The following is a 24,197-nucleotide window of genomic DNA, read 5'->3' as shown; positions in this document are numbered from 1 at the left end:
TTAGTAAACTTTCTTTGCATTAAAACTGACCTTTGTTTGTAGTGCATTATGGGTAATACAGACAGTCCCATCACTACCACGAATAACCAAACCCTGAATTCTGATGCTGCATTCACATACGCTTTTTTCCGCTAATATACACTTTCACATACGCTTTTTTTTCCGCTAATATACACTTTCACATTCACATACGCTTTTTTTGTCGCTGTTATACAAAGCCACCAGTAGCTGCTGTTCCTATGCTAATACCGGTTGCCATGGCACTAGCAACTACAATTCTTTTCTTGACGCTAAAATGAAATCTTTTGGTGGAAGATTTATTTGGTGTTTGTGTATAAAATTCTGCAGCGTATATAATCAAACGAGAAGAAGATGAAGCAGCATGCTCACTTCTTTCTTCAATCCAATTGGTAGTCTCTGCTCCAAGTCGCTCCATAGTTCAACTTTTCTGAATTCACTGGACATGTCCACACGCGAAGTCGTCAGCTCTCGCTGAAAATAAACGTCTCTGGTTGCTTCATCTCTGCGGCTTGCAGTATGTGTGAATGCAGCATTAGATTGCGGTTGACAGTAACAGTGTTTGGGGTTCAGATATCACTCCAGTTCTCCTGGCACAACCGTCAAAGTGACAGCTTCGTTTAGGCGCCGCACTGTCACCAAGAGCGTTTTGGCTGATTGCACAGCGTGACTCACGTCGTCCGTGCTCTGAACTGACTTGCCGTTAATGCTGATGATCACATCGTGGTTCTTCAGGCCAGCGCTAAAAAAAAATAATAATTACACTCAGACGTGTGATGTTTGATCCCTAACATTATACAATCATGACGTGATACATTTTTGCAGAAATAGCTAGTTGCCTCTGCCAGGAGGTTACACGCTGCATAGATGTTGCTTTTAACATGATAATGACTTTAAACATATGTCCAAATCAATCAAACCGTAAAAGAACCATCCAGTTGAGATGAACATGAATCTGTGACCTGCAGAGAGCTGCTATACTGATGTTCATTAATAGAACTGTACTGCTAAAACTCTCATGCATCCTAATATACAGAAACATATTACCTCAAGCTTAGGTTATAGAATGGCTTTTCTCCAGAGTGGATGCTACTATGATACAAAGGGGATGCTTGTTTGTGTTAATGTGAGCCGATTTAGCCAGACTAATTGATGGTCTAAGATAATCGGACAGTGAATACCTTCTCACTATAGAAGATTTTATCAGGATAAATTCGTACACCAGGACCAGCGGATGAGGCCCAGATTGAACCTGCCTTTAGGAGAGATTCTAGGAAGGCGTAGATTTCCATCACCAAGATCATGATTCTGAATCAAAAGGGGATCATTTTCTGAGCACCGGGAGGCATCACCTTACTTTAACAACCACCTTCTTTTGTTCCTAAACCTCGCTAATCCCATCACTCAGCAGCTTTGGGGCAATGAGATTAATTGCACCTTTTTTGTTCACGCTCAAATCTTTTGTGGTTCCATAAAGCTCAGAAAAACCCTACAGTCTGTGCTTGCCACCTTTTTGTCATGCTGCCAACATGCCTTGCGGTGCATGACACATCATTATGGTGCAGAGAGAAAATGGAATGTTATCAAGCTGAGAAACGCACTGTAGAAGAAGCCCTGTGGCAAAAACTGGGACATAAATTGCATAAGGAAAGCTGGGCGTGATCACATGAGCGCCGCCTCAGGCTGCTGGGGTTACGTTGGAAGGAGCGAGAGATGAGGAGAGAGAGAGAGAGATGGGAAGGTCTGGGCCTGTTCTCTAACCTGGAGGCAGCCGTTCCAGGGATGACCTCGTAGATGTACACTCCTAAACTGACATCTGGGAAATCGCTCTCCCTCTCTTTCAGATTTCTGATTAAACTGCAAGAAAAAAACCACACAGATATATAATATAGAAAATGCACAGGAAAAGGTCACTTACAGAAACACTAACATGAGGCAGAGTGAATGTTGATTTGCATTTTTTTCATTGCTAAGATGCACATGCTTGATGGAATTGTTGCACTCGTTTTTTCTTTTCTGTACAGAAGATTTTTTAATGTAAGACTCACGCAGCCACTATTTTTCTCTGTTTATTGTCAATAAGATTTTTTATTATTTGATTTGTTTTCATTTTGGAGCCTTGAAAGCTGAATACTGAACCGAATGTTCTGGAAGCTACTGTAGTAATGAAGCTATTGCTGGCACTATACAGTAGTTTCTGAGCCCAATTGCTTGTTATGCAGTCTTTATTTTTTGAAACATTTTAATTAATTTCCTTAACCTGTTGGGTTAATCTTTTTTAAAAAGATATTTTCTGTGTATTTCCTGGCATGTTGTTTGAATGTATTGTTCCAGGCTAAAGTCGCCAAACTCTGAATGTTTTCATGCTAGCGAAAAAAAAAAAAAACTTGAGCAGTTTTGTCTGTAATTTATTAAATAGTATGTATATTTAAATAAAGATTTTCTATATTTTTTTCAAAAGAAGATCAAAAAGAAGCTTAAGTACCAGTCAGGACTTTTCATTTTGTCTAGCATAACAAAACATGGTAGCTAAATGGGCAGAACTTACGCTGGCGTCAGCTGAAACATTCTCACTCCCATATATCGTTTTTTGGGCTGCGTGTTCCCTGTAATCAAATGAGAACCACAATATGTTCATGTATTTCATGCTTAAACAATACAATGTTCAGTTTATTTCAACTCACTGTCCCTCTCTTTAGGACTAGAGAAGCGAAAGAATTAAAAACAGAAGGGTTAAAATAATAAAAATAAATAAATAAATAAAACCTTCAGAAAGAAGAGAGAAGAAAACATTATGTACATGTTCATAAATAAATAAAAAACAGAACAGTTTGACAGAGAAATAATAAAGCGTACGATTTATGTGGAGAAACAATGCTGGACAAACCTTTCCTTTGTCTCTCGTAGGAGTCTGCTAGGAACTGCCTTATCCGGTCCGAGGGAATCGCAAATGATATTCCTGCTGTGACCTTCAGCGTGTTTATGCCGATGACATCTCCATCCTTGAGACACAAACCCGACAGCATAATAACCAAAAAGCATCAAATTCCGAACAGTCTGGCTTTAGGAAAACATAAAGGTCGCACCGCACCACTTGTTTGAGAAGTGCAGTCCAAATTACTCCTGAAAGTTCTCTCCATTTTAATCAGAAAAAAAAGCAGAAATGGCAAATTAGCAGCTGGTATTTTGGGCCTGACCGTTTTAAACTGATTGAAGCATCACAGAAATGCAGCAGTATGAAAAATGAGATTCATTAAGGTTGAATAATAATAGAGCTGTTCTGGCCTTAGTCTGGTTTTTTAGACAGTCGACACATCATGTGAACTTATCTTCCACATTAATTAGTCCATGTGTGAGGACATTTTAAAGCCCTTATTAATGCCTGCTGGAATTTTTGTTCTTTCAAATTGGGTTTGATATGTAGTCAAATCTAATCCCTCTGTTTTACCACAACATGGCTGGATTCCTGAATCAGAGGGTGTTGATTAATTGTTGATTAATAAAAGAGGCAGTTGGATATTGATGCACTTGTTCATAATGTAATTATTTCTATAGTAACATTGAACGAACAGGTAGGTCACAAACAAACAAAGGAATTAATAAATAATTGTGCTCTTACAAATACAACATTGAAAAATGTTGAAGGAAATTGTTTATATAATAGTTTTTGGAAGGAGTCTCCAGTGTCAGCACTTTGTAACTGGAAGTTTTCAGGAGCTGCATTAACTTTAACAGAGAAAATGAGATGCTGGTGAAGAAATAACTTAATAACTGGTGTTTATGGAGATAATAGCTTCGAATGTAACTATAATCAGATAAAAAGCACAATTTGTCATTAATTAAAATAATAGCTGGCAAATTGCTGTGGAATAAAACACTATGTAATGTGCTGTTACTTTTGGGTGATAACAAGGGCATTACAACATTGATTAATTACCTATAACAACATGCCCTGAAGTATTTTATTCCTTACTTAATTTATCCATCCATATAATAAAAAAAAAATCACTTGTTACTTGCATCAGTAGCAAAGGTGGTTATTTTCAAACCAAGGTTGCCAGATTGTTTGTGTGACCAAATTACACCTAAACCTGTTTCCAGAAACCTGGAGCCAGACTCAAAAGGGAACTTCATTCTCAAATGATTCAAATGATTATAAACACAGGAGAGAGTGATTATAAATAATAATGTCCTTTCTACAGTCATATACAGTCAACTGGAGCTTCTAAGCAACTCATAATTAGCTCATTATCTGAGTACAGCTTTCATGTGCTCAATGATGGAGATACAGCGAAGAGAGAGCGTTATTTTGTGTATTGATTAAGACACTGTTCTCCTGATAGTCCTCATGGGGTCAGCAACTTCTCTTTGAATGTCTGAAATCTTCATTAAACGGAATCCAACTATACAACTGGACCAGGGGTCTCATTTATAAAGCGTGCGTACGCACAAAACGGGGCTGGAAAAGTAAGTACGCCAGTTCCCACGCAAAGGTTGTGATCTATAAAAAACAAACTTGACAAGAGAATGTGCACACCTTTAAGCAAACTTTGAGCTGTGCGTACGCACATTCTGGAGACAAAGGGAATTGGCGACACAGATGGTGAGGTCGTGAACTGAAGTTAGATTGTAGAAAATATATGTGAGAAGAACGATTATAAGAATTAATGACATTTAATTTTCACTCCATGTCATACATTATATCCATGAAGATTAAATCCAACAGTGTTATTTGTGCCAATAGACCAAAAAAATCCAAACGTAATTCAAAATGTATTTAAAAAAAAAATAATAATAATAATCAGCGCTGCCTTACAGTCACATTGTCCACAACGGGAGCACAGGAGGAGATGGCGCGACTACATGTGATACAGAATAGCAACCTTTTTATTAGAGAACTGCAAAGCAGAGTGTAAAAACGAAATATTTTCATTAATGTACATATATCATAAAATATCAACGTCTGCAAATACAGTCATGAAGCACAATCGCTACTCATCATCGGTCCTAACTATTATGGTGTTCATTACAAAACCGTCATGAAGAAGCATGTGTACACTATAACATTTTCGTCTTAAATTTTTGCCCACAAATTAATTCTGTGATTTTGTCAAGGTGTTAGCGATCAGTCTAATTGCTAGAAACATATAAATCCTCCGGTGACCCGGGTATGTAATGCTTCATGATGGCACTGCTGGCACTGTTGGAGAATTACGCCAATGGCAGAATAAGGAGAGAACGAGTTTTCAGGGACCATGATGATGACTGGCTAATAAGCCGATTTAGATTCCCTAGAGCTGTGCTCTTAGATCTATGTGCTGAATTGGGTCTAGTATTAGAGAGGGCAACACGCCGGAACCATGCCATCCCAGTCCAAATACAAGTCCTCACCACTCTGGGGTTCTTGGCAACCAGCTGTTTCCAGTGAGAATTGGCAGACAGGTAAATTATTTATATAAAAAAACTATAAGTAATCCTCAACTTTGTCTCTAAGACCTTTTTGTATATGAAATAATTCTATTGGAATCTATCATCTCACCCTATAGGTCTGGTATATCACAGCCGTCCCTGAGTGCCATAATATCTGTTATTTTGAATGGTATACTTAATATGGTAGTCGATACATCAGGTTCCCCTACACTGTGTGAGAACAGGCCGAAATTAAAATGCAATTTGCAGCAATGTCTGGTTTCCCTAATGTAATCGGCACAATTGACTACAGTCATGTTGCTATAAGGGCACCATCTGAAAATGAATTTGCTTATGTTTAACAATATTAAAAAGTAGAAACTAACAATTTTGTTTTTAATATAATTACAACAATGTTGTTTTTAATATAATTATAACCTGCAGGAGACAGTGGCTACCCCCTGAGACGGTGGCTCCTCACCCCATTTTTAAACCCGCAGAGCGCAGAGGAAACTCATTATAACGAGGTCCACTCTCGTGCCCGCGCAGTGATTTGCATTGACTATTTATGGTTAAAAATGTGCGTGTACAGGGCGGGATTTGAGGCTGGTTCACGTACGCACATCTGCGGGTGATCTGTGATTTATAAAGGGAACATTGCTTAGAGGAGTGCGTACGCACGGTTTTATAAATCTGAATATTTTTTGGCGTACGCCATTTTTGGCTTTTGGGCGTACGCAAACCTTTAGTAGGGATCCTACGCACAGTTTTATAAATGAGACCCCAGACCAGAACAAACCGTGAATGCCTGCAGAACAATAGCAAAATGAATATTGAACGAAGTAATATAGTTAGTTTATTGTTGCTTCTGTCTGTTAATGAAACATGTCTTCATTAACTCCATGAAAAAGGTCATTAGTGATGAGATAAATATTGATAATTTACTGATCTCTGGTTTCTAGGTTTAACACAAAAACATGTTCATTGCTGTGTTGTTCTTGTTGGTCTTCAACTTTAACTAGACATTTTTAACATTGGCTAATTTATTATTTTAAAAAAAACAATGCAAGAATTATTTATCGTTATTAATGCTAAGTTCATTTTATTTTTATTACATAGTTTCAGTTACCTTAAGGCAACCTTAATGTAAAATTGTTACCAATAGATGACCTTCTTAGACACAATCTGGCAATCTGGCTTTTGACAGAAGTTCTCTGCTGTTTTATTGTTCAGAAGGTAACTACGAATGAAATTCAGAGACCCTTAGTAGAATCAGATTCCTCTGAACCTATAGATATATAAATGTGCTTTCACCTCAGCCTTAAAAAAAGGAAAAAAACTTAACACAGGTCATTTTAAAATCTCTCAATTTCTGGTCACTAAATGAGAGTGTTGTTTTATTGCCAATTGCAGGGGGAAGCTGGATTGAAATATCACCCTGGGGCATGGCTTTGAGCAAACAGTGTTCTCACACTCTCAGGATCAATAGGAGAATATAAACCAGTGCAGATGATTTATCCAGACGAAAGCGAAACATAAACCAACAGTAGTTAAACAGAGAAAAAAGAGAGATCTAGAGCAAGAAACCCAGCATGAAGGATTAAAAACCAAAAAAGGATTGAGACACACAGAAGCTGATATGCTTACCAAATTAACCAGCGGCCCTCCAGAGTTGCCGTACTGCAAAACAAGTCAAATTTCATACACTTCGTTTTCTTTCACACCGCATGAAATCATCCTTATCTCCTGTACATGAAGCTTCAGAAGTGTTGAATGAGGTTAAAGTTCTCCCATGCTCTCCAAGCTAGACTTTAGTTTCCAATAACATATATATTTCTAACACATATTTCCACAGAGAAGCAGACAAAATATTTTGAATCAAAATATTTTAGTAGATGCAATAAATGATAATGAAATCAACTAATAATGTTTTCCACACAAATGACAGATGCAGAAGCTAAATTAACAATTATTAGTATAAGTTTGGGTGCAAATGTTATCCTTAGGACAAAACAAGAGATAAGATAATTAATTAATCAATTAATTAATTAATTAATTAATTGAACCTATTTCTAGCCATTTCTTTAAATCTATGGGGGCTCAGACTTTTACCCTGCACTCTACTCTCTCACAGGATTTTTTCTCTCAGGCAAACTCTTGACTGTATTCTTCCTTGCACATACGTTAATGATGGCGTCGGTCTGGATGTACTCCATGTCGGAGTTGTGGAGGCCAAGCTCACGGCTGCCGCGCTGCGTGGTGCTGATGATGCCTGTAGTGACGGTGTTCTGAAGCGAGAATGGGCTGCCGACAGCCACCACAAACTCGCCCGGCCGCAGGTCAGAGGAGCGGCCCAGAGACAGGACAGGCAAAGCCTCCTGCACGGACACAAAGTAAAGTTTAAACTCCAACAGTGTGGATACAGAAATCAATCTACCCTTGATCAATGTTCTCATTTTCACATCCAGTAACCACCTGTGTTTCAAAAGAGCTTGTCCATTTTGCTTATATAAACATCCCCACTTTACTACATGACCCATCAGCCACTGCATGTCCTACACCTGATCTGCTATTCCTCTAATCAGCACCCCAGTTTAACTTCTGGTTTCTGCAAACACCATCGTCTTTTGCTGATCATGTGGCATCATTTCAGGTACCTAAATATAATCTTACAATTTAATTAGTGCTTATGTCCTGAATGCTACTATGAAAACAACAACTGCAATGTAGATATGAATATGATTACAACCAAAGGACAAGTATTAAATTGTTTGTTTTTGCCACTTCAAACATGTGCAAATGCAGAAGGACAAAAAAGTCTGCTTTATGTATGTTATTAAAAATTCCTCTCTATTTTCAGGATAATTCCAGAGAAAGAGTTTAAAGGACTTTAATACGTATGTGTTGTGATTATTAATGTCCTGGCAAAAAAATTAAGCTGCCTATTGGGGGAAAAAAAACGCCACTCATCTGCACTCCTGCAGCATTGCCTGAAAGCTTTTTGGCGAGAAGTGAAAGGTAAAAGGCGGCACAGAAACGTGTCTCTGCCTGTCTTGCCTTGTCCGTGCCTAGCAGGGAGTGTTTTTATAGTAGAGCGAATGACACTCTCACTATTACCTGCTCTCCACGGGCACAACGCCTTGCTCCATCCCTGCCTTTCCCTCTCCAGGGTGCCGGCAGCGATGGATGTACCCCCATCTGCCTGAAAACGTTTTAGTCCATCTCATGAAGTCTGAACACTGCTTGTGACTGATTAATAGAGTCATTTGCTGTTGCCCTGCACAAGGTTACTGTGGCCTTACATACAATACAAGAAGATGGGATTTTCTTAGTGGCCTTAACAGGGTAAAGGAAATGTTAACTTGCTGCTCTTTTTTTTTTGCTAAGATCTGAGAGAGTTTCATACAATAGATGCTTCTTGCCTTAACCACCAAAGTATCATGAGGCAAATAGATACGTTTACATGTATATATGTGCAGATGAGAATTTCAGGCTAGATTTTGACCGTGTCAAGGACTGGATCTAAACCTTGCAGTAGTTTATGTGGCTCCTACTGGAATAATTGTATCCTGATCCTTTGAGATTACTCAGTGATGACTAGTAATGGCTATGTAACAATTGACAATGATGAAACACCAATGTGAACAGTGGTGGCCCAAGCCCTTTTGGCCTAATAGGCAAAACATTTTCTTTTCACATTCTGGCTGTCAGTAAGGCAACACACTGGACACAACATCAAAACAAACATCACCAATTACTGGATATGGATTTCACCTTGCATCATCAGTCTGCAGTTCATTTTTATTTATTTTCTTTGTTTGTTTTAGTCAACTTATCTAAATTTTTGTGATATCCTTAGTGTGCAAGCTGTTCTTTATATTGTCTTATCATTTTTAATTTGGACATCAAAGTTTTGTTCAAAACACTTTAAATCTTTTTGAGACGCGTCAAGCTTGAGTGCAAATCAACTTTAGCAAATGTCCTGCACTCGATACGGTGCTGCAGATCGCATTGTAGATTGACTGAGTTGCAAGTTGTTGTTCCCGAAGACCAATCAACAATCACCACTGTTTCTTTAGACTAATCACAGATCAACATTGTTCCCAGCAACCAATCACATGTTTGCCAAGTGGTACAATCCAGCTTACCTCTGCATCAATCTTAATCAGAGCGATATCCAATTTCTGGTCCACATCTTTGATCGTAGCATCATAATGGACACCACTGTTAAGCTCCACATTAATTCGCTGTTTGTTGGCTAGGACATGGGCATTGGTGACTATCCATCCATCTTCAGACACAATAAACCCTGAGCCAGTGGAGACAGGCATTTCCTGGTTTGTATATGGCAGTCTGAGGAAAAAGAATGAGTATTTGGATGAGAAGCTTCCATTATGCCCCAAAAGTATAGGCTCTGTGACTTTGTTGGAAGTATTATAGCAAGAGTTAGTCTAGTCATGATGCTAAAAGTTAAACAAGTGAGAGCTCTCCAAATGACCCCCTGATCTTGAAAAGATGCTCTTGCTGACTTCAGCTGTTCCATTTGTAAGTCTGCACCAATGAATTTTTCTTACCTTTTGAACAGCTCTAGATGAACGACTGCAGGAGCGATCTTGTCCACTACGTCTGCTATGAAGTTGAATTTGTTACGCATGCTGCTGGGGTTCTGAGAACCTGTTGAGGTAAAAGCACAAAATCTTGATTTGAATGATCTTTAATGATCTTTTATTGCCTCTGAAGTGAAAGTGTTAGTGTATTAAGATTACATTACAGACAATGTACCCTTATTAGCTCTGAATTTATTAATATACTTGAGAGCATACTGTTTGTTGTTTATAAGCCTTCCTCAGGGTCACCCCATTCCCAAGCATGTCCTTTTGCAAACCCTTTTTTGTAAAACTTCAGCCTTGTTAGAAGACCTCTCTCATTAGTCTGCTTTCTTAGTTCCACATATAACTTTTGTTACTGTTTTTGTAAAAAAGGTAAGAGATTGGGTTGTTATAATATATCATTAAACTGCACCTAAACCATCATCGCTCTGTATGCCCACCAGCCTATATACAGTCAGACAAAAAAAAATATTGTATAGGGGCAAATGAGCAACATGTGCAAACATGCCACATGTCAGAGCATTAAAGCTGTCCTGAGCATTAAAGCTGCTGCACTTAAAATGCCAGAGGTGATTTCATTGCCTTAAAGTGACGTGGGATGCTTATCTGTGCCCTCTCCTGAGTACACTGCAGGATGTAAACAGCATGCAAATATGTTTTATGGATTCCTGTAATGTAGAGAAATGAGAAATTTGGAGCACAGCAAGTGTTTCTGTTTTTGGAAGGTTCTACAATGGCATAGTACAGTTACAGTACGTGCCAATTTCTCTGCTGTTGCGTTTTTTTTCTCTGTGTGTAACACATGACAGATTGTATAAATCACTGAATACTGTTCCTTGGATTAGTTTTAAACACATCATCAATGATAGAACTCATGTTCACATAAAACTATCATACATTGTCTTCAATGAACTGATTCTGATAAACCCAGAAATTGTAGCTGTTTCAGTAGAATATTTATGACAGCATCTTGGTCTTATCCCAATGCTCTAGCCATGATACACAAAGAGATTATCACTGTTAAACTCATTTGGATCTTTGAACTGGAAATGGTTGTTAAAAGGTATTGATCAGTAGATGCAAAAATGTTTTAATATACTTGGATATACAAACTGCCAGTGTGAAGGCCATCATCAACAAGTGGAGAAGAAGAAGCCTTTATTTCACATATGTTACAGCACAGTGAAATTCTTTTCTTCACATATCCCAACTTTAGAGGTTGTGGACAAATCAGATTTTTTTAATGATCAGAGCACAAGGTCAGCCATGATACAGCACCCCTGGAGCAGTGAGGGTTAAAGGCCTTGCTCAAAGGCCCAACAGTAGCGGCTTGGCAGTGCTGGGGCTTGAACCCCGATCTTCCTTGATGGGTGGAAACACACTGACAAAATAAATCTCTGTTTAAAAATGACAAAAAGAAAAGGCAGGTTTGGCTGCCCAGAATCCTATAGAAACATTAAATGGCACTGCAGAAATATCTGGCATTTACTTCCGTTCTCTCACATTCTTCACCTGTCTGGACAATGAGGTAGGGCCTTTAAAAACCTCCAGGCTTACTGACATTTTGCCAAAATATTCATCAAATCACCCCCAAGTCATGTAAAAAAAAATCTAAAAGAAGTTTGGTGCAAAAACAAGACATCTGAATAACACCATACCCATGGTGAAGCATGATAGTGGCATAATACTATAGGGCTGCTTCTCTTTAGCTGGGACTGGGGAAGAAAAGAACGAATATTGGAATAACTCAGTTAGAGCCTGTTCCAAATCTTATCAAAAACCTGTGGACTGACTTAGAGGTTTGTGTACAAACAATCCCTATGTAAAGTAATAACATATTGGCCAGGAAGAGTGAAACAAAAGTGACCAAATAGACTGAGTGCTACATTACAAGCAAAACTATATACTATTATAATATACTATTACTGTTACTTGAACGAACTATTAGTTGAATGATGTACAACCAGATTATTGTATGTTTTCTTCTTTTTCTTCTAAAATGTTTTTATTTATATTTAACTTGAATTCTGTTGTTGGAAAAGATCTAACATGACTTATCTATGTTTTTCCAGGACACAAAAACCTTTTACAAGCTTATATACACTTTAAAAAAGATACACTTGATTAAAAATCTGTTGATTACCGTGGGATGGAGAGAACTGAAAAGACAACTATAAATCTCTATTTGTATTCTACCAAGATTTTTAAATCAGGTTATTACAAAGTCTTTGACTTGCCTCAGATCAGATTCACTGTAGAAATGAAGCATCATGTATCATGATTGAGTTTTAATGTACATAATAAAATTAAATATGAGACTAATGTTTTTGTGTACTGTATATTTTTTAAATAAAAATGTATGAGGACAGATGGAAAAAGACAGGTCAATGCAGGACAATGCAGGACTAGCAAAAGTTGGCTTTTATATCTTGCTACAGGACTACAAAAATACAAAAATAAAACATTTTGAGATATCAACAAATGGCTGATGTGATGTGAGTATTCTGACGTTGATAATTTTTCTACATAATGCTTTCTTTCTTTTATACAATAACGATTTGTCAATGATTAGATTTTTTATTATATAATGACCATGTATGTATGTTTTAAGTTATTTATCGATAAATGTAATATAAACTATTAAAAAAAAAATGGCAATCGTTGTGAATGAGAATTTTTGTCTCTCTTTTAGTTACTAAAACAAAAATGTATCTAGTTTGAGAAACCATAAAAAAATGCATTATCTTCTGTCCTGAAGACTTTTTCAAAAAGTTAAAATGGTGACTTTATCTCTGACTGTTACAAAGGGCCCACACATAAGATTACATCTAACATAAAAATTCAAAAGATAAAATGAATACATCTAAGTTGTAAAATTGATAATAGGTTGAAAAAAGAATACTTACTTTTATTTCTTATAAAGTTAAAATGATATTCAGGACCGCAATGATACAAAAACATAGGTTATCAATATAAAGGCTGAGAGCTAACATTACAGGTAGACTGTGCAAAAATGAAACATGCACTGTCAGCATTGTTTAATGGACTGAGCTATGAAAGTTCTCCCGACATTAAAAGAGCTCTATAATGTGGTCCAGTTTTTTTTTTTAAATCATTCAGAGTTTTATAGGAATACCAATAAATCCATCATCACAAACACCCCAAGTTACGATGTCACGAGGGGCCTGGCTTAAATTTTACATGAAGATGTGAAGTTTGACTCTGGCTTCACTGACACGTGAACTGACACGTGAGCTTTGTCTTTGACACTGGAGCATGTACAGTATATGTAAAGGGTAGTTTAATGCAAATATAGAGGACAATTCTGTTATTTCATTTGAGGAACAATGCTGTACAGTATTTAGTGGATCAGAATTTCTAAAATATCAAAGGTGCAATCTGAAATCAGTTATATTACTTATAGAACATGTGTGTGTCAGAATTTTTACAGCTTTCATAAGTGGAGAAATGGTTATCTTTTATCACAGGGTAACTTTAATACAATTACTGATTAAAATACTGAAATACCCTCTAAATGTATTTGACGTTAATGCGTGTCAGAGTAAGCTGAAGCAAAGTCAGCTTTGTTGAGTGTTATTTTAATCTATTTTAAATCATCTTTATTCAACTGTCCATTGCACATCTTCATTTAAATATGTGGTTGTGATCAGCCTCCTGGAGTTCAGGGAGTTTCCTGCTTTCTTGTCCTGTGGCTGTATCATTACAGTATGAGTGATGCAGCAACACAACTTCACTTTAAATAACAAATTTACAATAACAATAATCCAAAATGTACTTTCTGATTGCATTATTTTCTCTTTTTTGGTGAATTTGAATGTGAAATTGAACTTTTTTTTTATCTGGGTGTCCACTTGTTGTTGAACCTCATTATAATGGCTAAATATGTGTTATATATTCATTTCTATATTAATATAATCAATCAACATCTTTATTAAAAGCCATACTTGTTGCTTTATTGTTGTTTTATTGTTTGTTATTCATTAATAGAACAAATTATTAGTTCCTTTCCAGTTGGTTATTTAACTCTTAATCATGACCATATCTGTTTTAAGCAGAATAACTTAGTTCAATTTAATAAATGAAGCAAGATAAAAAATAAAAAATCAAAAATACACTAATAGTGTAAGAAACGGCAGCGCGCGCCTCATTTACTCACCGGACTCGCACGCGCCTTTTTGGACAGGAATGACAGCGGGCGCGCGGCTCCGCTCGGCCTTCCGGTTCTCCGCTCTGAGGCGGCACTCACTCGGGTACGTGCGACCGTCGCTTCCGCAGACGGGTCCAGCGGTGACGCATACGCAGGTGCGTGCGCGTGCCCCCACCCACACCGGCGCGCGATCGCATCGCAGACCATCACCGCAGCGCGTGCGGCCCCGCTCACCGCACGGGTCACCCTCGCCCGAGGCGCACACCGAGCAGCAGCGGCACGCGTCTCTCACCACACCGAAATAGCAGGAGTCCGGTGTTGTTGTGCAGCGGGACGTGTCACAAGCATCCGTGCATTCCCGCTCCGGCCTGTGCGTGACGAGCCGCGCGTGAATGAACGAGACCGCGAGCAAACACGTCACTACTTTTACTTCCCACATAATCACGAAAGTTTGTGCTGCAGTTAGTCAGATGTTTACCTGATGATCATCGCCTGCTTCTAAAACTTCTAGAAAGCTACAGCACCAGCTCACAGCACTCAGCATCTTAACTCCTGATTGCACTTTTACTCTCAGCAGCTCTTCTGATCTTCAAATGCAGTCCTACTGAAAGTGCAGTATTTGCTCTATGTACACTATGTGCACTGAGCTTTCAGAGGAGGAGCCCTTTGGGAGGACACTTCTACAGTAATCCCACCCTATAGTCAAAAAAGTTCACTAAACTTATTATCATATTGAACACTGATTGATATACAGTCTGTGGAATTACATGTCTAGTTACATGCTACAATAATAATACTATAAAAGCTGACTTGCTTTGTAGTGAGTAGACCTAAATGTTACATATTAATAATAAAGATAAATATATATGGATAGATACCTGTCCAGCTATCCAGCTTTTATTCCTAAAACACTGCAATCCAGACTAAAGGATTAAAGTGAAAACATTTTACTGAATACATGCATTTACAGTACAGCATGATAGACTCCACAGAAAGCATGCATGAGAAAGGCAGAGTTAAGTTTTTAATATGCCTGCCTTCAGAAAAAAGTGCCTGCACTCTTAATAGGTATATGTATAAAGTGTTTATTACTGATGTTATAAAAGTATGAATATTAAATGGATAACTAAATGGATATTTGTGATTTGTTAGCACCAACAATTGTAAAACACATACTTTTTTTAATTTATACTTAATGTTGTGGAATGTCCATGAAGCAGCTTTCCTGAAGTCTCTTATAAGGACAAAATAAAAAAAAACAAAACAAAACAAACAAACAAACAAAAAAAAACAAAACACAAAGCACAGTTTGTGATATTAGCAAGAAACCATAAAGTCATCTGTCATAAGAATCTTAATGTCTTAAAATGTACATTTACAACTTTACCCTTGATTTTAACAAAGCACTGACCCTGTCTATCTTTTTATTTTTTATTTTTTTATATATATATATACAAATCTGTATATTTGTGCGTTGGTCCTGCTAATATTTGCTCATTTATATCATTATCGGTTGTGTCTTAGTTCAGAGAAGTGTGTTATTGTGCATGTTTTTTACAAAGTGGCAACAACACACAAGTGAAGATAATTTTTTTAATCCCACAATTCTTTCATCACATAGCCAATCACTGATCACTGACCTTAAACTCTAATACATTTGACTTAGTTTTTTAGTTTCTAAAAAACACAAAAAAACAACCAGCCAAAAAAAAAACCCAGATCAAACCATACTATGTAAATATTACTACATTCCACTTAATATAATTACTACTACAGAAGAAACATTATTATATCATTTGTATTGTGATAAGATTAATGTCCTAAAGTAAGGTTATGAAATAAAAGTAGAAACATAGTCAAACATTTCAATTGATACATATATATATATATATATATATATATATATATATATATATATATATATATATATATATATATATATATATAAACATGCTTAGTTTTCTATGCTTACTTGTAATCATCTTAAAGTGACACACTAGTTACTTGTTAGTTACTAATTTATTCTGATTAATATTTTTTTCATATTTTATGTTAAACAGTGTACCAAAAGTCACCAAAACCATATTAAAATCATTCAGAATATAACTGAATTCAAAGGTAAAAGAAAAGCCCCAAAAAGAAATCTGCCATAAACAAATACACACTATATGAATTTTAAAGAAATTACATGGATTCATCATTCATATGTATATGCACATTTCTCTTGATTTCAGCACACAAATACATTTCTTTTCTCTAGATGAGCACAGCCATTTGCCTGAGCAATGAGCTTAAAAAGAAAGCATAATATTTTATAGAATAACCTTGGATTTGAAAATTACCCCTTCCATTTTTTTCCCCAGCAAAAGATTTTGTGAAGAGCTGGGCACACACTTTATACTATCACACTTACACATTTTCACTTGATTCCTCATTTGAGGATGAGGAACCTGGCTTTGTTTCTGTTGTTGGCTTCCATAAGTCTTTCACAATTTTCCATAATTCGTCAAGTGGGGGGTTTTGGGGTACCTCTTTGTAGAAAACCATGACCTTGATTTCAGAAAAGTTCTTGGGCAGCATGTAGGAAACCTGCAGAAAGACAAAATTATTAATAAACTGGGTTTGTACCATCCATCAATTTCCTGTAGTGCTTATCCTACACAGCCTGGAGTCTATCCCAGGGACAAGGTGGGTGACATTCTGTTCAGGGTGCCAGCCCAGTGCTCACACACACTCTCACACACACACTCTCATACTAAGGACAATTTGGAAATGGTAATCAGCCTACAGCACATGGGAGGGAAACTAGAGTACATGGAAAAAACATTTGGAGAATGCATAAACACGCATGGTGGAGGAAGGAGTCAAACCAGACCTTTCATTTATAAATTTAACTTCTGCAATTTTAAGAATGGAAGAATCCGCAAAAACCCTGTGCATGAAAATGTAAACTCTACAATTATGTGTAAAAGTGTGTACCTCATTTTCATCCAGTTTCACGGACTTTTCCAGGTTGCTTTTCCTGTAGAATCTGAGATATTTTATTGGATCTTCTTCTTCCTTTCCGTAACTTAATTTAACAAGCTGTAATGAATAAAGACAAATCAGCCACACTTACACACAGATAGGTAAATTTATTTCACAAACAGACTGTAGTCAAAAGTATGTGCTCAATGTGCCTTATCTGTCAATAACCTTTGTTTATTCACTGTCTTTCTGGACCTAGTTTCTAGTTTACTCCTTTTGTTCTCGTCCCTTATTTATGTTTGCTGATTGATGGCCTGTGTCTGATATCTTGACATTAAGTTTGCCTGTTGATTTGGATCTGTTTGTCCTGCATTGTTTGCAAATTGTTGCACACATGCACTTTATGTGAATAGATTAAACGAATGTTGTTTCCAATGTGTTATTAAGACTGCCTTACCTGCAGATGCATCTATCTCAATCTCTCTATCCTTATAAAAACTTATACCAAAATATCCAACAAGATGTGTTGCAAAAAGATTTCTGATTTACAAAACAGCCCAAGCCCCAAAATCTTAAGCCACTTTTTTAGATTGATATTATTTTTGTCACTTACCTTGACAGTATATTGTTTAGCTGCACTTGTATTTTGCACCGAATCATGCCACACAAACACACACACACACACACACACACACACACACACACACACACACACACACACACACACACACAAACTTTTGGGTCCAAAGCATTTTTTAGTTAATTACTTTTTTTTTTGCCAGTTTTTGATTTCCTCTGTTTTTAGTGTTTGTAAATCTTTGTTTCAGATCCTCATACAAATGACCTATTCCCTGTAAATTACTCATGATAAAATTTTTAAATGTCCCCTCTGTGAGGAAAAAAAGTAATTTCCCAAAAATGATGTTTTTGACATCAATCAATGTCTAATAGGTACAAGTAGCTAATTAAATTACTGTCTAATGCATTGCTTTTTCCATAAAATCAGTAAAACACAAGCAACTGAAAGGGATAATGATTTTAGGTTTTTGTGCTGCTCAGGATTTTAAAACCACTTAATTCCCAAAATTCAACTCACGTTTGTCCTGATATTCTCGAACCATTTTTTTAGTGCTTCCTACACACACACACACATACACACACACACACACACACACACACACACACACACACACACACACACACACACACACACACAAAATCATTTTGCAAGCAATTATATATTTTTTACAGTTTTTCTTTACTGTATGTCTCACTGCCTTTAATCAGGTATCACCACATTTTACCATATACCCCACATACTATATATTAAGAAATTAATTTGTAACACTGCCTAGTAATTGGTAAAATAAAATTGGCACAAATGCGCATGACTAACCTCTTTTTCTTTAGCTCCTACCGAACGAATTAGCTCATTTGTCTTGAACATGTTACTACCGACAAACTTGTAAAGCTCGCGTTCCTGAATTCTTCTAATGATTTCCTGTGCAGTTTTGAGATCTTCTTCTGTTGACCGCATGATTTCCATAAGGATATCATCTGGGGGAAAAGAGGATGTATGTGAGTTTATTTTATGTTTGTTAAGATATGAATGGTCTAGGAGAGACAAAGGTGTGAACCTGTGAGTTTCACGAATGTTTTAGGGTCCGAAACTGCCTCAGAGATAGTCTTTCCATCCAGTTTATAGTGACCTTCAGCAGCCACAAGTGCATCAGTAATCCTTTAAAGATAAGAAAACATGGTGAAAATATGTGCTTTTATCTTGATAAAACTACAGTTACTACTATCACTGGCAATATTCAAAAATGTTGTACAGTATTTGTATGAACGCAAATGTTTGTCTAAATCTCACATGAAGTGTCAATGATGGTTGATTTTCCAAGTTAACTCACATTGTTTCGATTGCCACCTTAACCCTGTGATGGCAGACGGTGTAGTGAAGCATGTATCGATTATGGAAGAGCTCGTACATGTTTATCGCTTCCTGAAGGATATAAGAGAGAAATTCAATATGTTTTTTATATCAAGTGTCTTTTTGCATTAAAGGATTTCCACACTTTACCTTATCTCTCATGCAAATCTGCTTTTTCGGTTCATCCTCACTGCAGCAAACTCATGCAAAAATCATAAAGCGCTTATGTGAGAAGTTGCTTTTCATCCCCAGATGCAGGCAATCTCTAGGAAAAAAAAAAAAAAAAAAATATATAGGACAGTCTCATACATTTAGCAATACGTTAACAATACGAATGGCATTATTTAAAAATGATTGTGCATTTTACACAGAGAATATGCACAAGTGAAACTCACCTGCTGATATAATCCATTTTGTCAACATCAATGCCTGTGAGTTTATTGGCCACAATCTCATACAAGTAGGACTTGGCCTGTGTTCTTCCACGGTAGGGCCACTATATCAGTCAAAACATATACAGATCATAAAAATGAAACAGAAATTTGCTGTGACTATTGTCTTATATTGATCCTTACATCTATAACCTATTTGACCCTATGATTGTGCTTTATTTATGTGTGTGTGGTGTATTTCTGTTATTATTACCTCATCAGAAGATCTTGAAGGTGGTTGGCCCAAAATAAGTTCATGGATGAAATCGAAGTCTCTTTTTTTAAATCTTAATGTTTTACCTTCATACTTGTAACATTCTTTTAGCATCTTTTCCTCAATGCCATGTGAGATCAGCAGGTCAAACATTTTGACTGATTGTTCTTCATGCTATGCCATAGACAAAAAAGAGCAGTATAAATAAATCCATATTTATTATTAAACTACAATAGTGATAATTTTACAGATCTCTTCAAATGAACAGGCTTAACTCTAAAACTGAAATTAAACAGAATACATAGCATAGTTTGATTACAAACACAAATTCCTCACCTTCCAATTTTTTAATTCCTCTGAAATTTTCCCTGGTATTGAAGCCTTATTGAGAGAGAACAAGCAAAAATAAACCAAATAACTCTCTATTGAACCAGAACCTTGCATTAATCTTAGCTATTTAAATGGAATATTCAAATTCACTCTGGTGGTAAATTTAATTTTAAATTGTTTAGTTACCAGTTTCTCTGATAGCTCCATCGTGACTTCTTCAAATAAATGTGAAAATGGGCCGTGACCTTCATATGAAAAGTAGATTTTACTGATTAATTTTCAGAATATTAATTAGGTATAGACATAATACAGAAGAGTTAAACTGAAAATATTTCTGTAACAAATTCAAGATTAAATTGTTGGAACATGATCCACTCTATTCTTTGCTGCTGCCCGCATGATCAACTACAGTGACCACTACCATTCTTCACCCTAACATATATGAGAGCATCCCATGCTCCTTCAATTCCATCTTCCAGAAATACAACCTTTCTTAACCACCAGTCCTGACTGTGTCGGTGTCTATGTTCTGCCTGCTGCTGTTTCTGTGCACCACTACATTGCATAATTCCAAGCTTTGTTTCCTGTGTTACATTGTACACCATGGATTTGACCCTAGATTCTAAATCCCAGTTTCATCTTCTCAGAGCTCATACTCAGCAGCTACAAAATAATTTTCGAAGAACTGAAAATGATTTAGTATATATATCTGTTACATTTTAGATGTTGAAAAATAATCTATTCACAAAAACAGATTCTTGTTGCATCTGGATTTAGATTTGATTTGTGTTATTCCATTGTATTATTTAAGTGTTATAGTTTAATGCAGTGTGAATAACTAACCTAGGTCATGGCACAATCCTGCAATCTGAACACAGAGGATATCTTTAATAGAAATATTTTGTCCTTGAGCTTTCAGACTTTTTACGAGTTCCCCTGCCAGATGACACACATTGTTAAAAGAAAAAAAGGTGTAGAATTATTATTCATGTTATCCATATAATAAATATTGTGATGTGTTTTCAGCATGTCAGCATCAAAGTCCTTGATTGATTGCCCTGTATCAAATATTTATTTTCTAAATATCTAGTATTAAATCATAGAAAATCTAGCAACAACATTTAGTAATCAGAACACACTGTCAAAAACTGCCTCAATGGAGAATGAAGGAGGACCCACATACAGTGTTCACACACTCAGTTTTATCCACAGAGCATTGCTATGTTCTTCCTGGTGTACTGGGAAGACTACGGCCCAAAGGACATTCATGATTACTTTCTGATTTCTTAGACTGCCTGCTCTCAGACTTTGAGGCAGGCCCCACTGCAGTAGTGGTTTGGCTTTAGGAGTCACATGACAAGGGGATCTGTCATGTCTTTATAGGACATTTCACCACCAAACCACAAGAGGGAACCCTTCATAACTTTTAAAAACCACAGCTGTGGCCAAAAGTTTTGAAAATGACACAAATCTTTTATTATTTATTTATTATTATTATTTATTATTATTATTATTATTTATTATTAAAAGCTTTTATTGACAATTACATGTCTAAATATTGACAATTCATTTCTGAACCATTTATACTGTACCATTGCATCCTTTCCCATTTAGGACCCTTGCTCTCTGCTCTGATTTTCTTGATTTCTGGATTATCTTCTGGTACAGATCTATGAAGTGATCTGCACTTTTGAACTATGCATATAGTTTTTGACTTGCATATCCAATTGACTCCCGGTATTTTGATATTATTACTAAAATATATTATTTGTTCCTCATTTTAGCAACTTCTGCTCTCCGGCTAACATAGTTTCCTATTCATATAAATGTTTTGACATTTTCACCCAATGGAGTGCTCAAAGCGATTGTGAGAAGCTCCCGGAAAGACGTGACAGATTCCTCCCATCTGCTTGATGTTCCTCAGGCGTTGAAACTCTGGAGTATCAATGATGTCCACCAGCAAGGGATGCATCTTAATAGGGCCATGGATGGAGTCATTGAATATCTGCAATATGACAAAAATCTCACTTCTTTCATAACAGTTAGAAATGCAAATATAGATGCTTATATTATATCCTTCACTGTTTAAGTATAGTGGAGTATTATATAATATTTTGCCATAAATACTGCATATGCACCAGTCCTTAATACATTCCACCTAAGCTGCAATTTAATACAGTGTCCATAGAAGCATAATGTTTGTGTTTTCTTTTTCACTCACATGCTGGGGTAAATAAAAGTGAAACAGTGAAAATTACAGCCTCAGTTGGTCAGATATCTTAAACCTACTGTAAGTTTTCAGGGTAACCAAGCTATCATGAGCGAATGTCTGAAGCTGTGCAACATACCGGAGTAGATAAGTGTGGATGCCGGTCAGGCCTACTTGTTAATTTAAAGAAACAACCACACAAACCTTTGCTGGGCGTACAGTATGCTGCTGGGACAGAAACAAGGACTCTGGTAAGTCCAAGGGTGGGGGGGGCTCTGCATCTATGTACACGACAACTGGTGCAGTAACGCCAGCATTGCAGACAGTCACTGCTCTCCTGTTCTGGAGTTTCTGGCTCTTAAATGCAGGCCCTTGTACCTGCCTTATGAAATTACCGCTGTTATGGTAATTAACAAAATAATGCGTACATTCCACCCAATGCTAACACTAATACTGCACAAGGCTATCTGCAACATGCCATTCATTTACATCAGACTACCTTCCCTGATGCTGGCCATATCATAGCGGGGGATTTTAATCATGCAGACCTAAAAATAGTTCTCCCCAAATTCCATTAACATATCAAATGTGCAATTAGAGGAAAAAATACAATGGTTAAGGCCTACTCAAACATCAAGAAAGGCTATACCAGCATAACCATGAATTCCATGCTGGTCCAGGCTGGTTTTTACTGGTTCATGCTGGTATACAGGGAGTGCAGAATTATTAGAGAAGTTGTATTTTTGAGGATTAATTTTATTATTGAACAACAACCATGTTCTCAATGAACCCAAAAAACTCATTAATAGCAAAGCTGAATATTTTTGGAAGTAGTTTTTAGTTTGTTTGTAGTTTTAGCTATTTTAGGAGGATATCTGTGTGTGCAGGTGACTATTACTGTGCATAATTATTAGGCAACTTAACAAAAAACAAATATATACCCATTTCAATTATTTATTTTCACCAGTGAAACCAATATTACATCTCAACATTCACTAATATACATTTCTGACATTCAAAAACAAAACAAAAACAAATCAGTGACCAATATAGCCACCTTTCTTTGCAAGGACACTCAAAAGCCTGCCATCCATGGATTCTGTCAGTGTTTTGATCTGTTCACCGTCAACATTGCATGCAGCAGCAACCACAGCCTCCCAGACACTCTTCAGAGAGGTGTACTGTTTTCCCTCCTTGTAAATCTCACATTTGATGATGGACCACAGGTTCTCTATGGGGTTCAGATCAGGTGAACAAGGAGGCCATGTCATTAGTTTTTCTTCTTTTAGACCCTTTCTTGCCAGCCACGCTGTGGAGTACTTGGACGCGTGTGATGGAGCATTGTCCTGCATGAAAATCATGTTTTTCTTGAAGGATGCAGACTTCTTCCTGTACCACTGCTTGAAGAAGGTGTCTTCCAGAAACTGGCAGTAGGACTGGGAGTTGAGCTTGACCCCATCCTCAACCCGAAAAGGCCCCACAAGCTCATCTTTGATGATACCAGCCCAAACCAGTACTCCACCTCCACCTTGCTGGCGTCTCAGTCGGACTGGAGCTCTCTGCCCTTTACCGATCCAGCCACGAGCCCATCCATCTGGCCCATCAAGACTCACTCTCATTTCATCAGTCCATAAAACCTTAGAAAAATCAGTCTTCAGATATTTCTTGGCCCAGTCTTGACGTTTCAGCTTGTGTGTCTTGTTCAGTGGTGGTCGTTTTTCAGCCTTTCTTACCTTGGCCATGTCTCTGAGTATTGCACACCTTGTGCTTTTGGGCACTCCAGTGATGTTGCAGCTCTGAAATATGGCAAAACTGGTGGCAAGTGGCATCTTGGCAGCTGCACGCTTGACTTTTCTCAGTTCATGGGCAGTTATTTTGCGCCTTGGTTTTTCCACACGCTTCTTGCGACCC

At 37.0% G+C, this 24,197-nt stretch overlaps 1 protein-coding gene and 1 pseudogene across 1 annotated transcript; both read right to left on the bottom strand.

The window, feature by feature from the left end:
• Positions 1–426: 426 nt before the first annotated feature.
• Positions 427–16,187, bottom strand: htra4 (HtrA serine peptidase 4). Its single transcript, XM_060882590.1, has 10 exons — positions 16,178–16,187; positions 14,215–14,661; positions 10,002–10,101; positions 9,576–9,780; positions 7,611–7,805; positions 7,075–7,107; positions 2,906–3,020; positions 2,567–2,624; positions 1,780–1,875; positions 427–760 (listed from the first exon to the last, which is right to left on the bottom strand). Exons 1-10 carry the CDS (start codon positions 16,185–16,187, stop codon positions 595–597), a joined length of 1,425 nt encoding a protein of 474 aa, XP_060738573.1. The 3' UTR covers positions 427–594.
• A 427-nt stretch (positions 16,188–16,614) lies between these two features.
• On the bottom strand, positions 16,615–22,804 carry LOC132854295 (deoxynucleoside triphosphate triphosphohydrolase SAMHD1-like; annotated as a pseudogene).
• Positions 22,805–24,197: the final 1,393 nt, after the last annotated feature.

The sequence above is a fragment of the Tachysurus vachellii genome, chromosome 12 (genome assembly GCF_030014155.1).
Source record: "Tachysurus vachellii isolate PV-2020 chromosome 12, HZAU_Pvac_v1, whole genome shotgun sequence".
Taxonomy (NCBI): Eukaryota; Metazoa; Chordata; class Actinopteri; order Siluriformes; family Bagridae; genus Tachysurus; species Tachysurus vachellii.
The sequence above is the reverse complement of the archived record's forward strand: the minus strand, read 5'-3'. Positions and strand labels throughout refer to the sequence as shown.

Coding starts and splice junctions, on each gene's coding strand:
- htra4 (XM_060882590.1), bottom strand. Junction 10,102..14,214: donor AAAAGGCGCGTGCGAGTCCG/GTGAGTAAATGA, acceptor TTACCTCAACAG/GTTCTCAGAACCCCAGCAGC. Junction 2,625..2,905: donor CTACGAGAGACAAAGGAAAG/GTTTGTCCAGCA, acceptor ATTTGATTACAG/GGAACACGCAGCCCAAAAAA.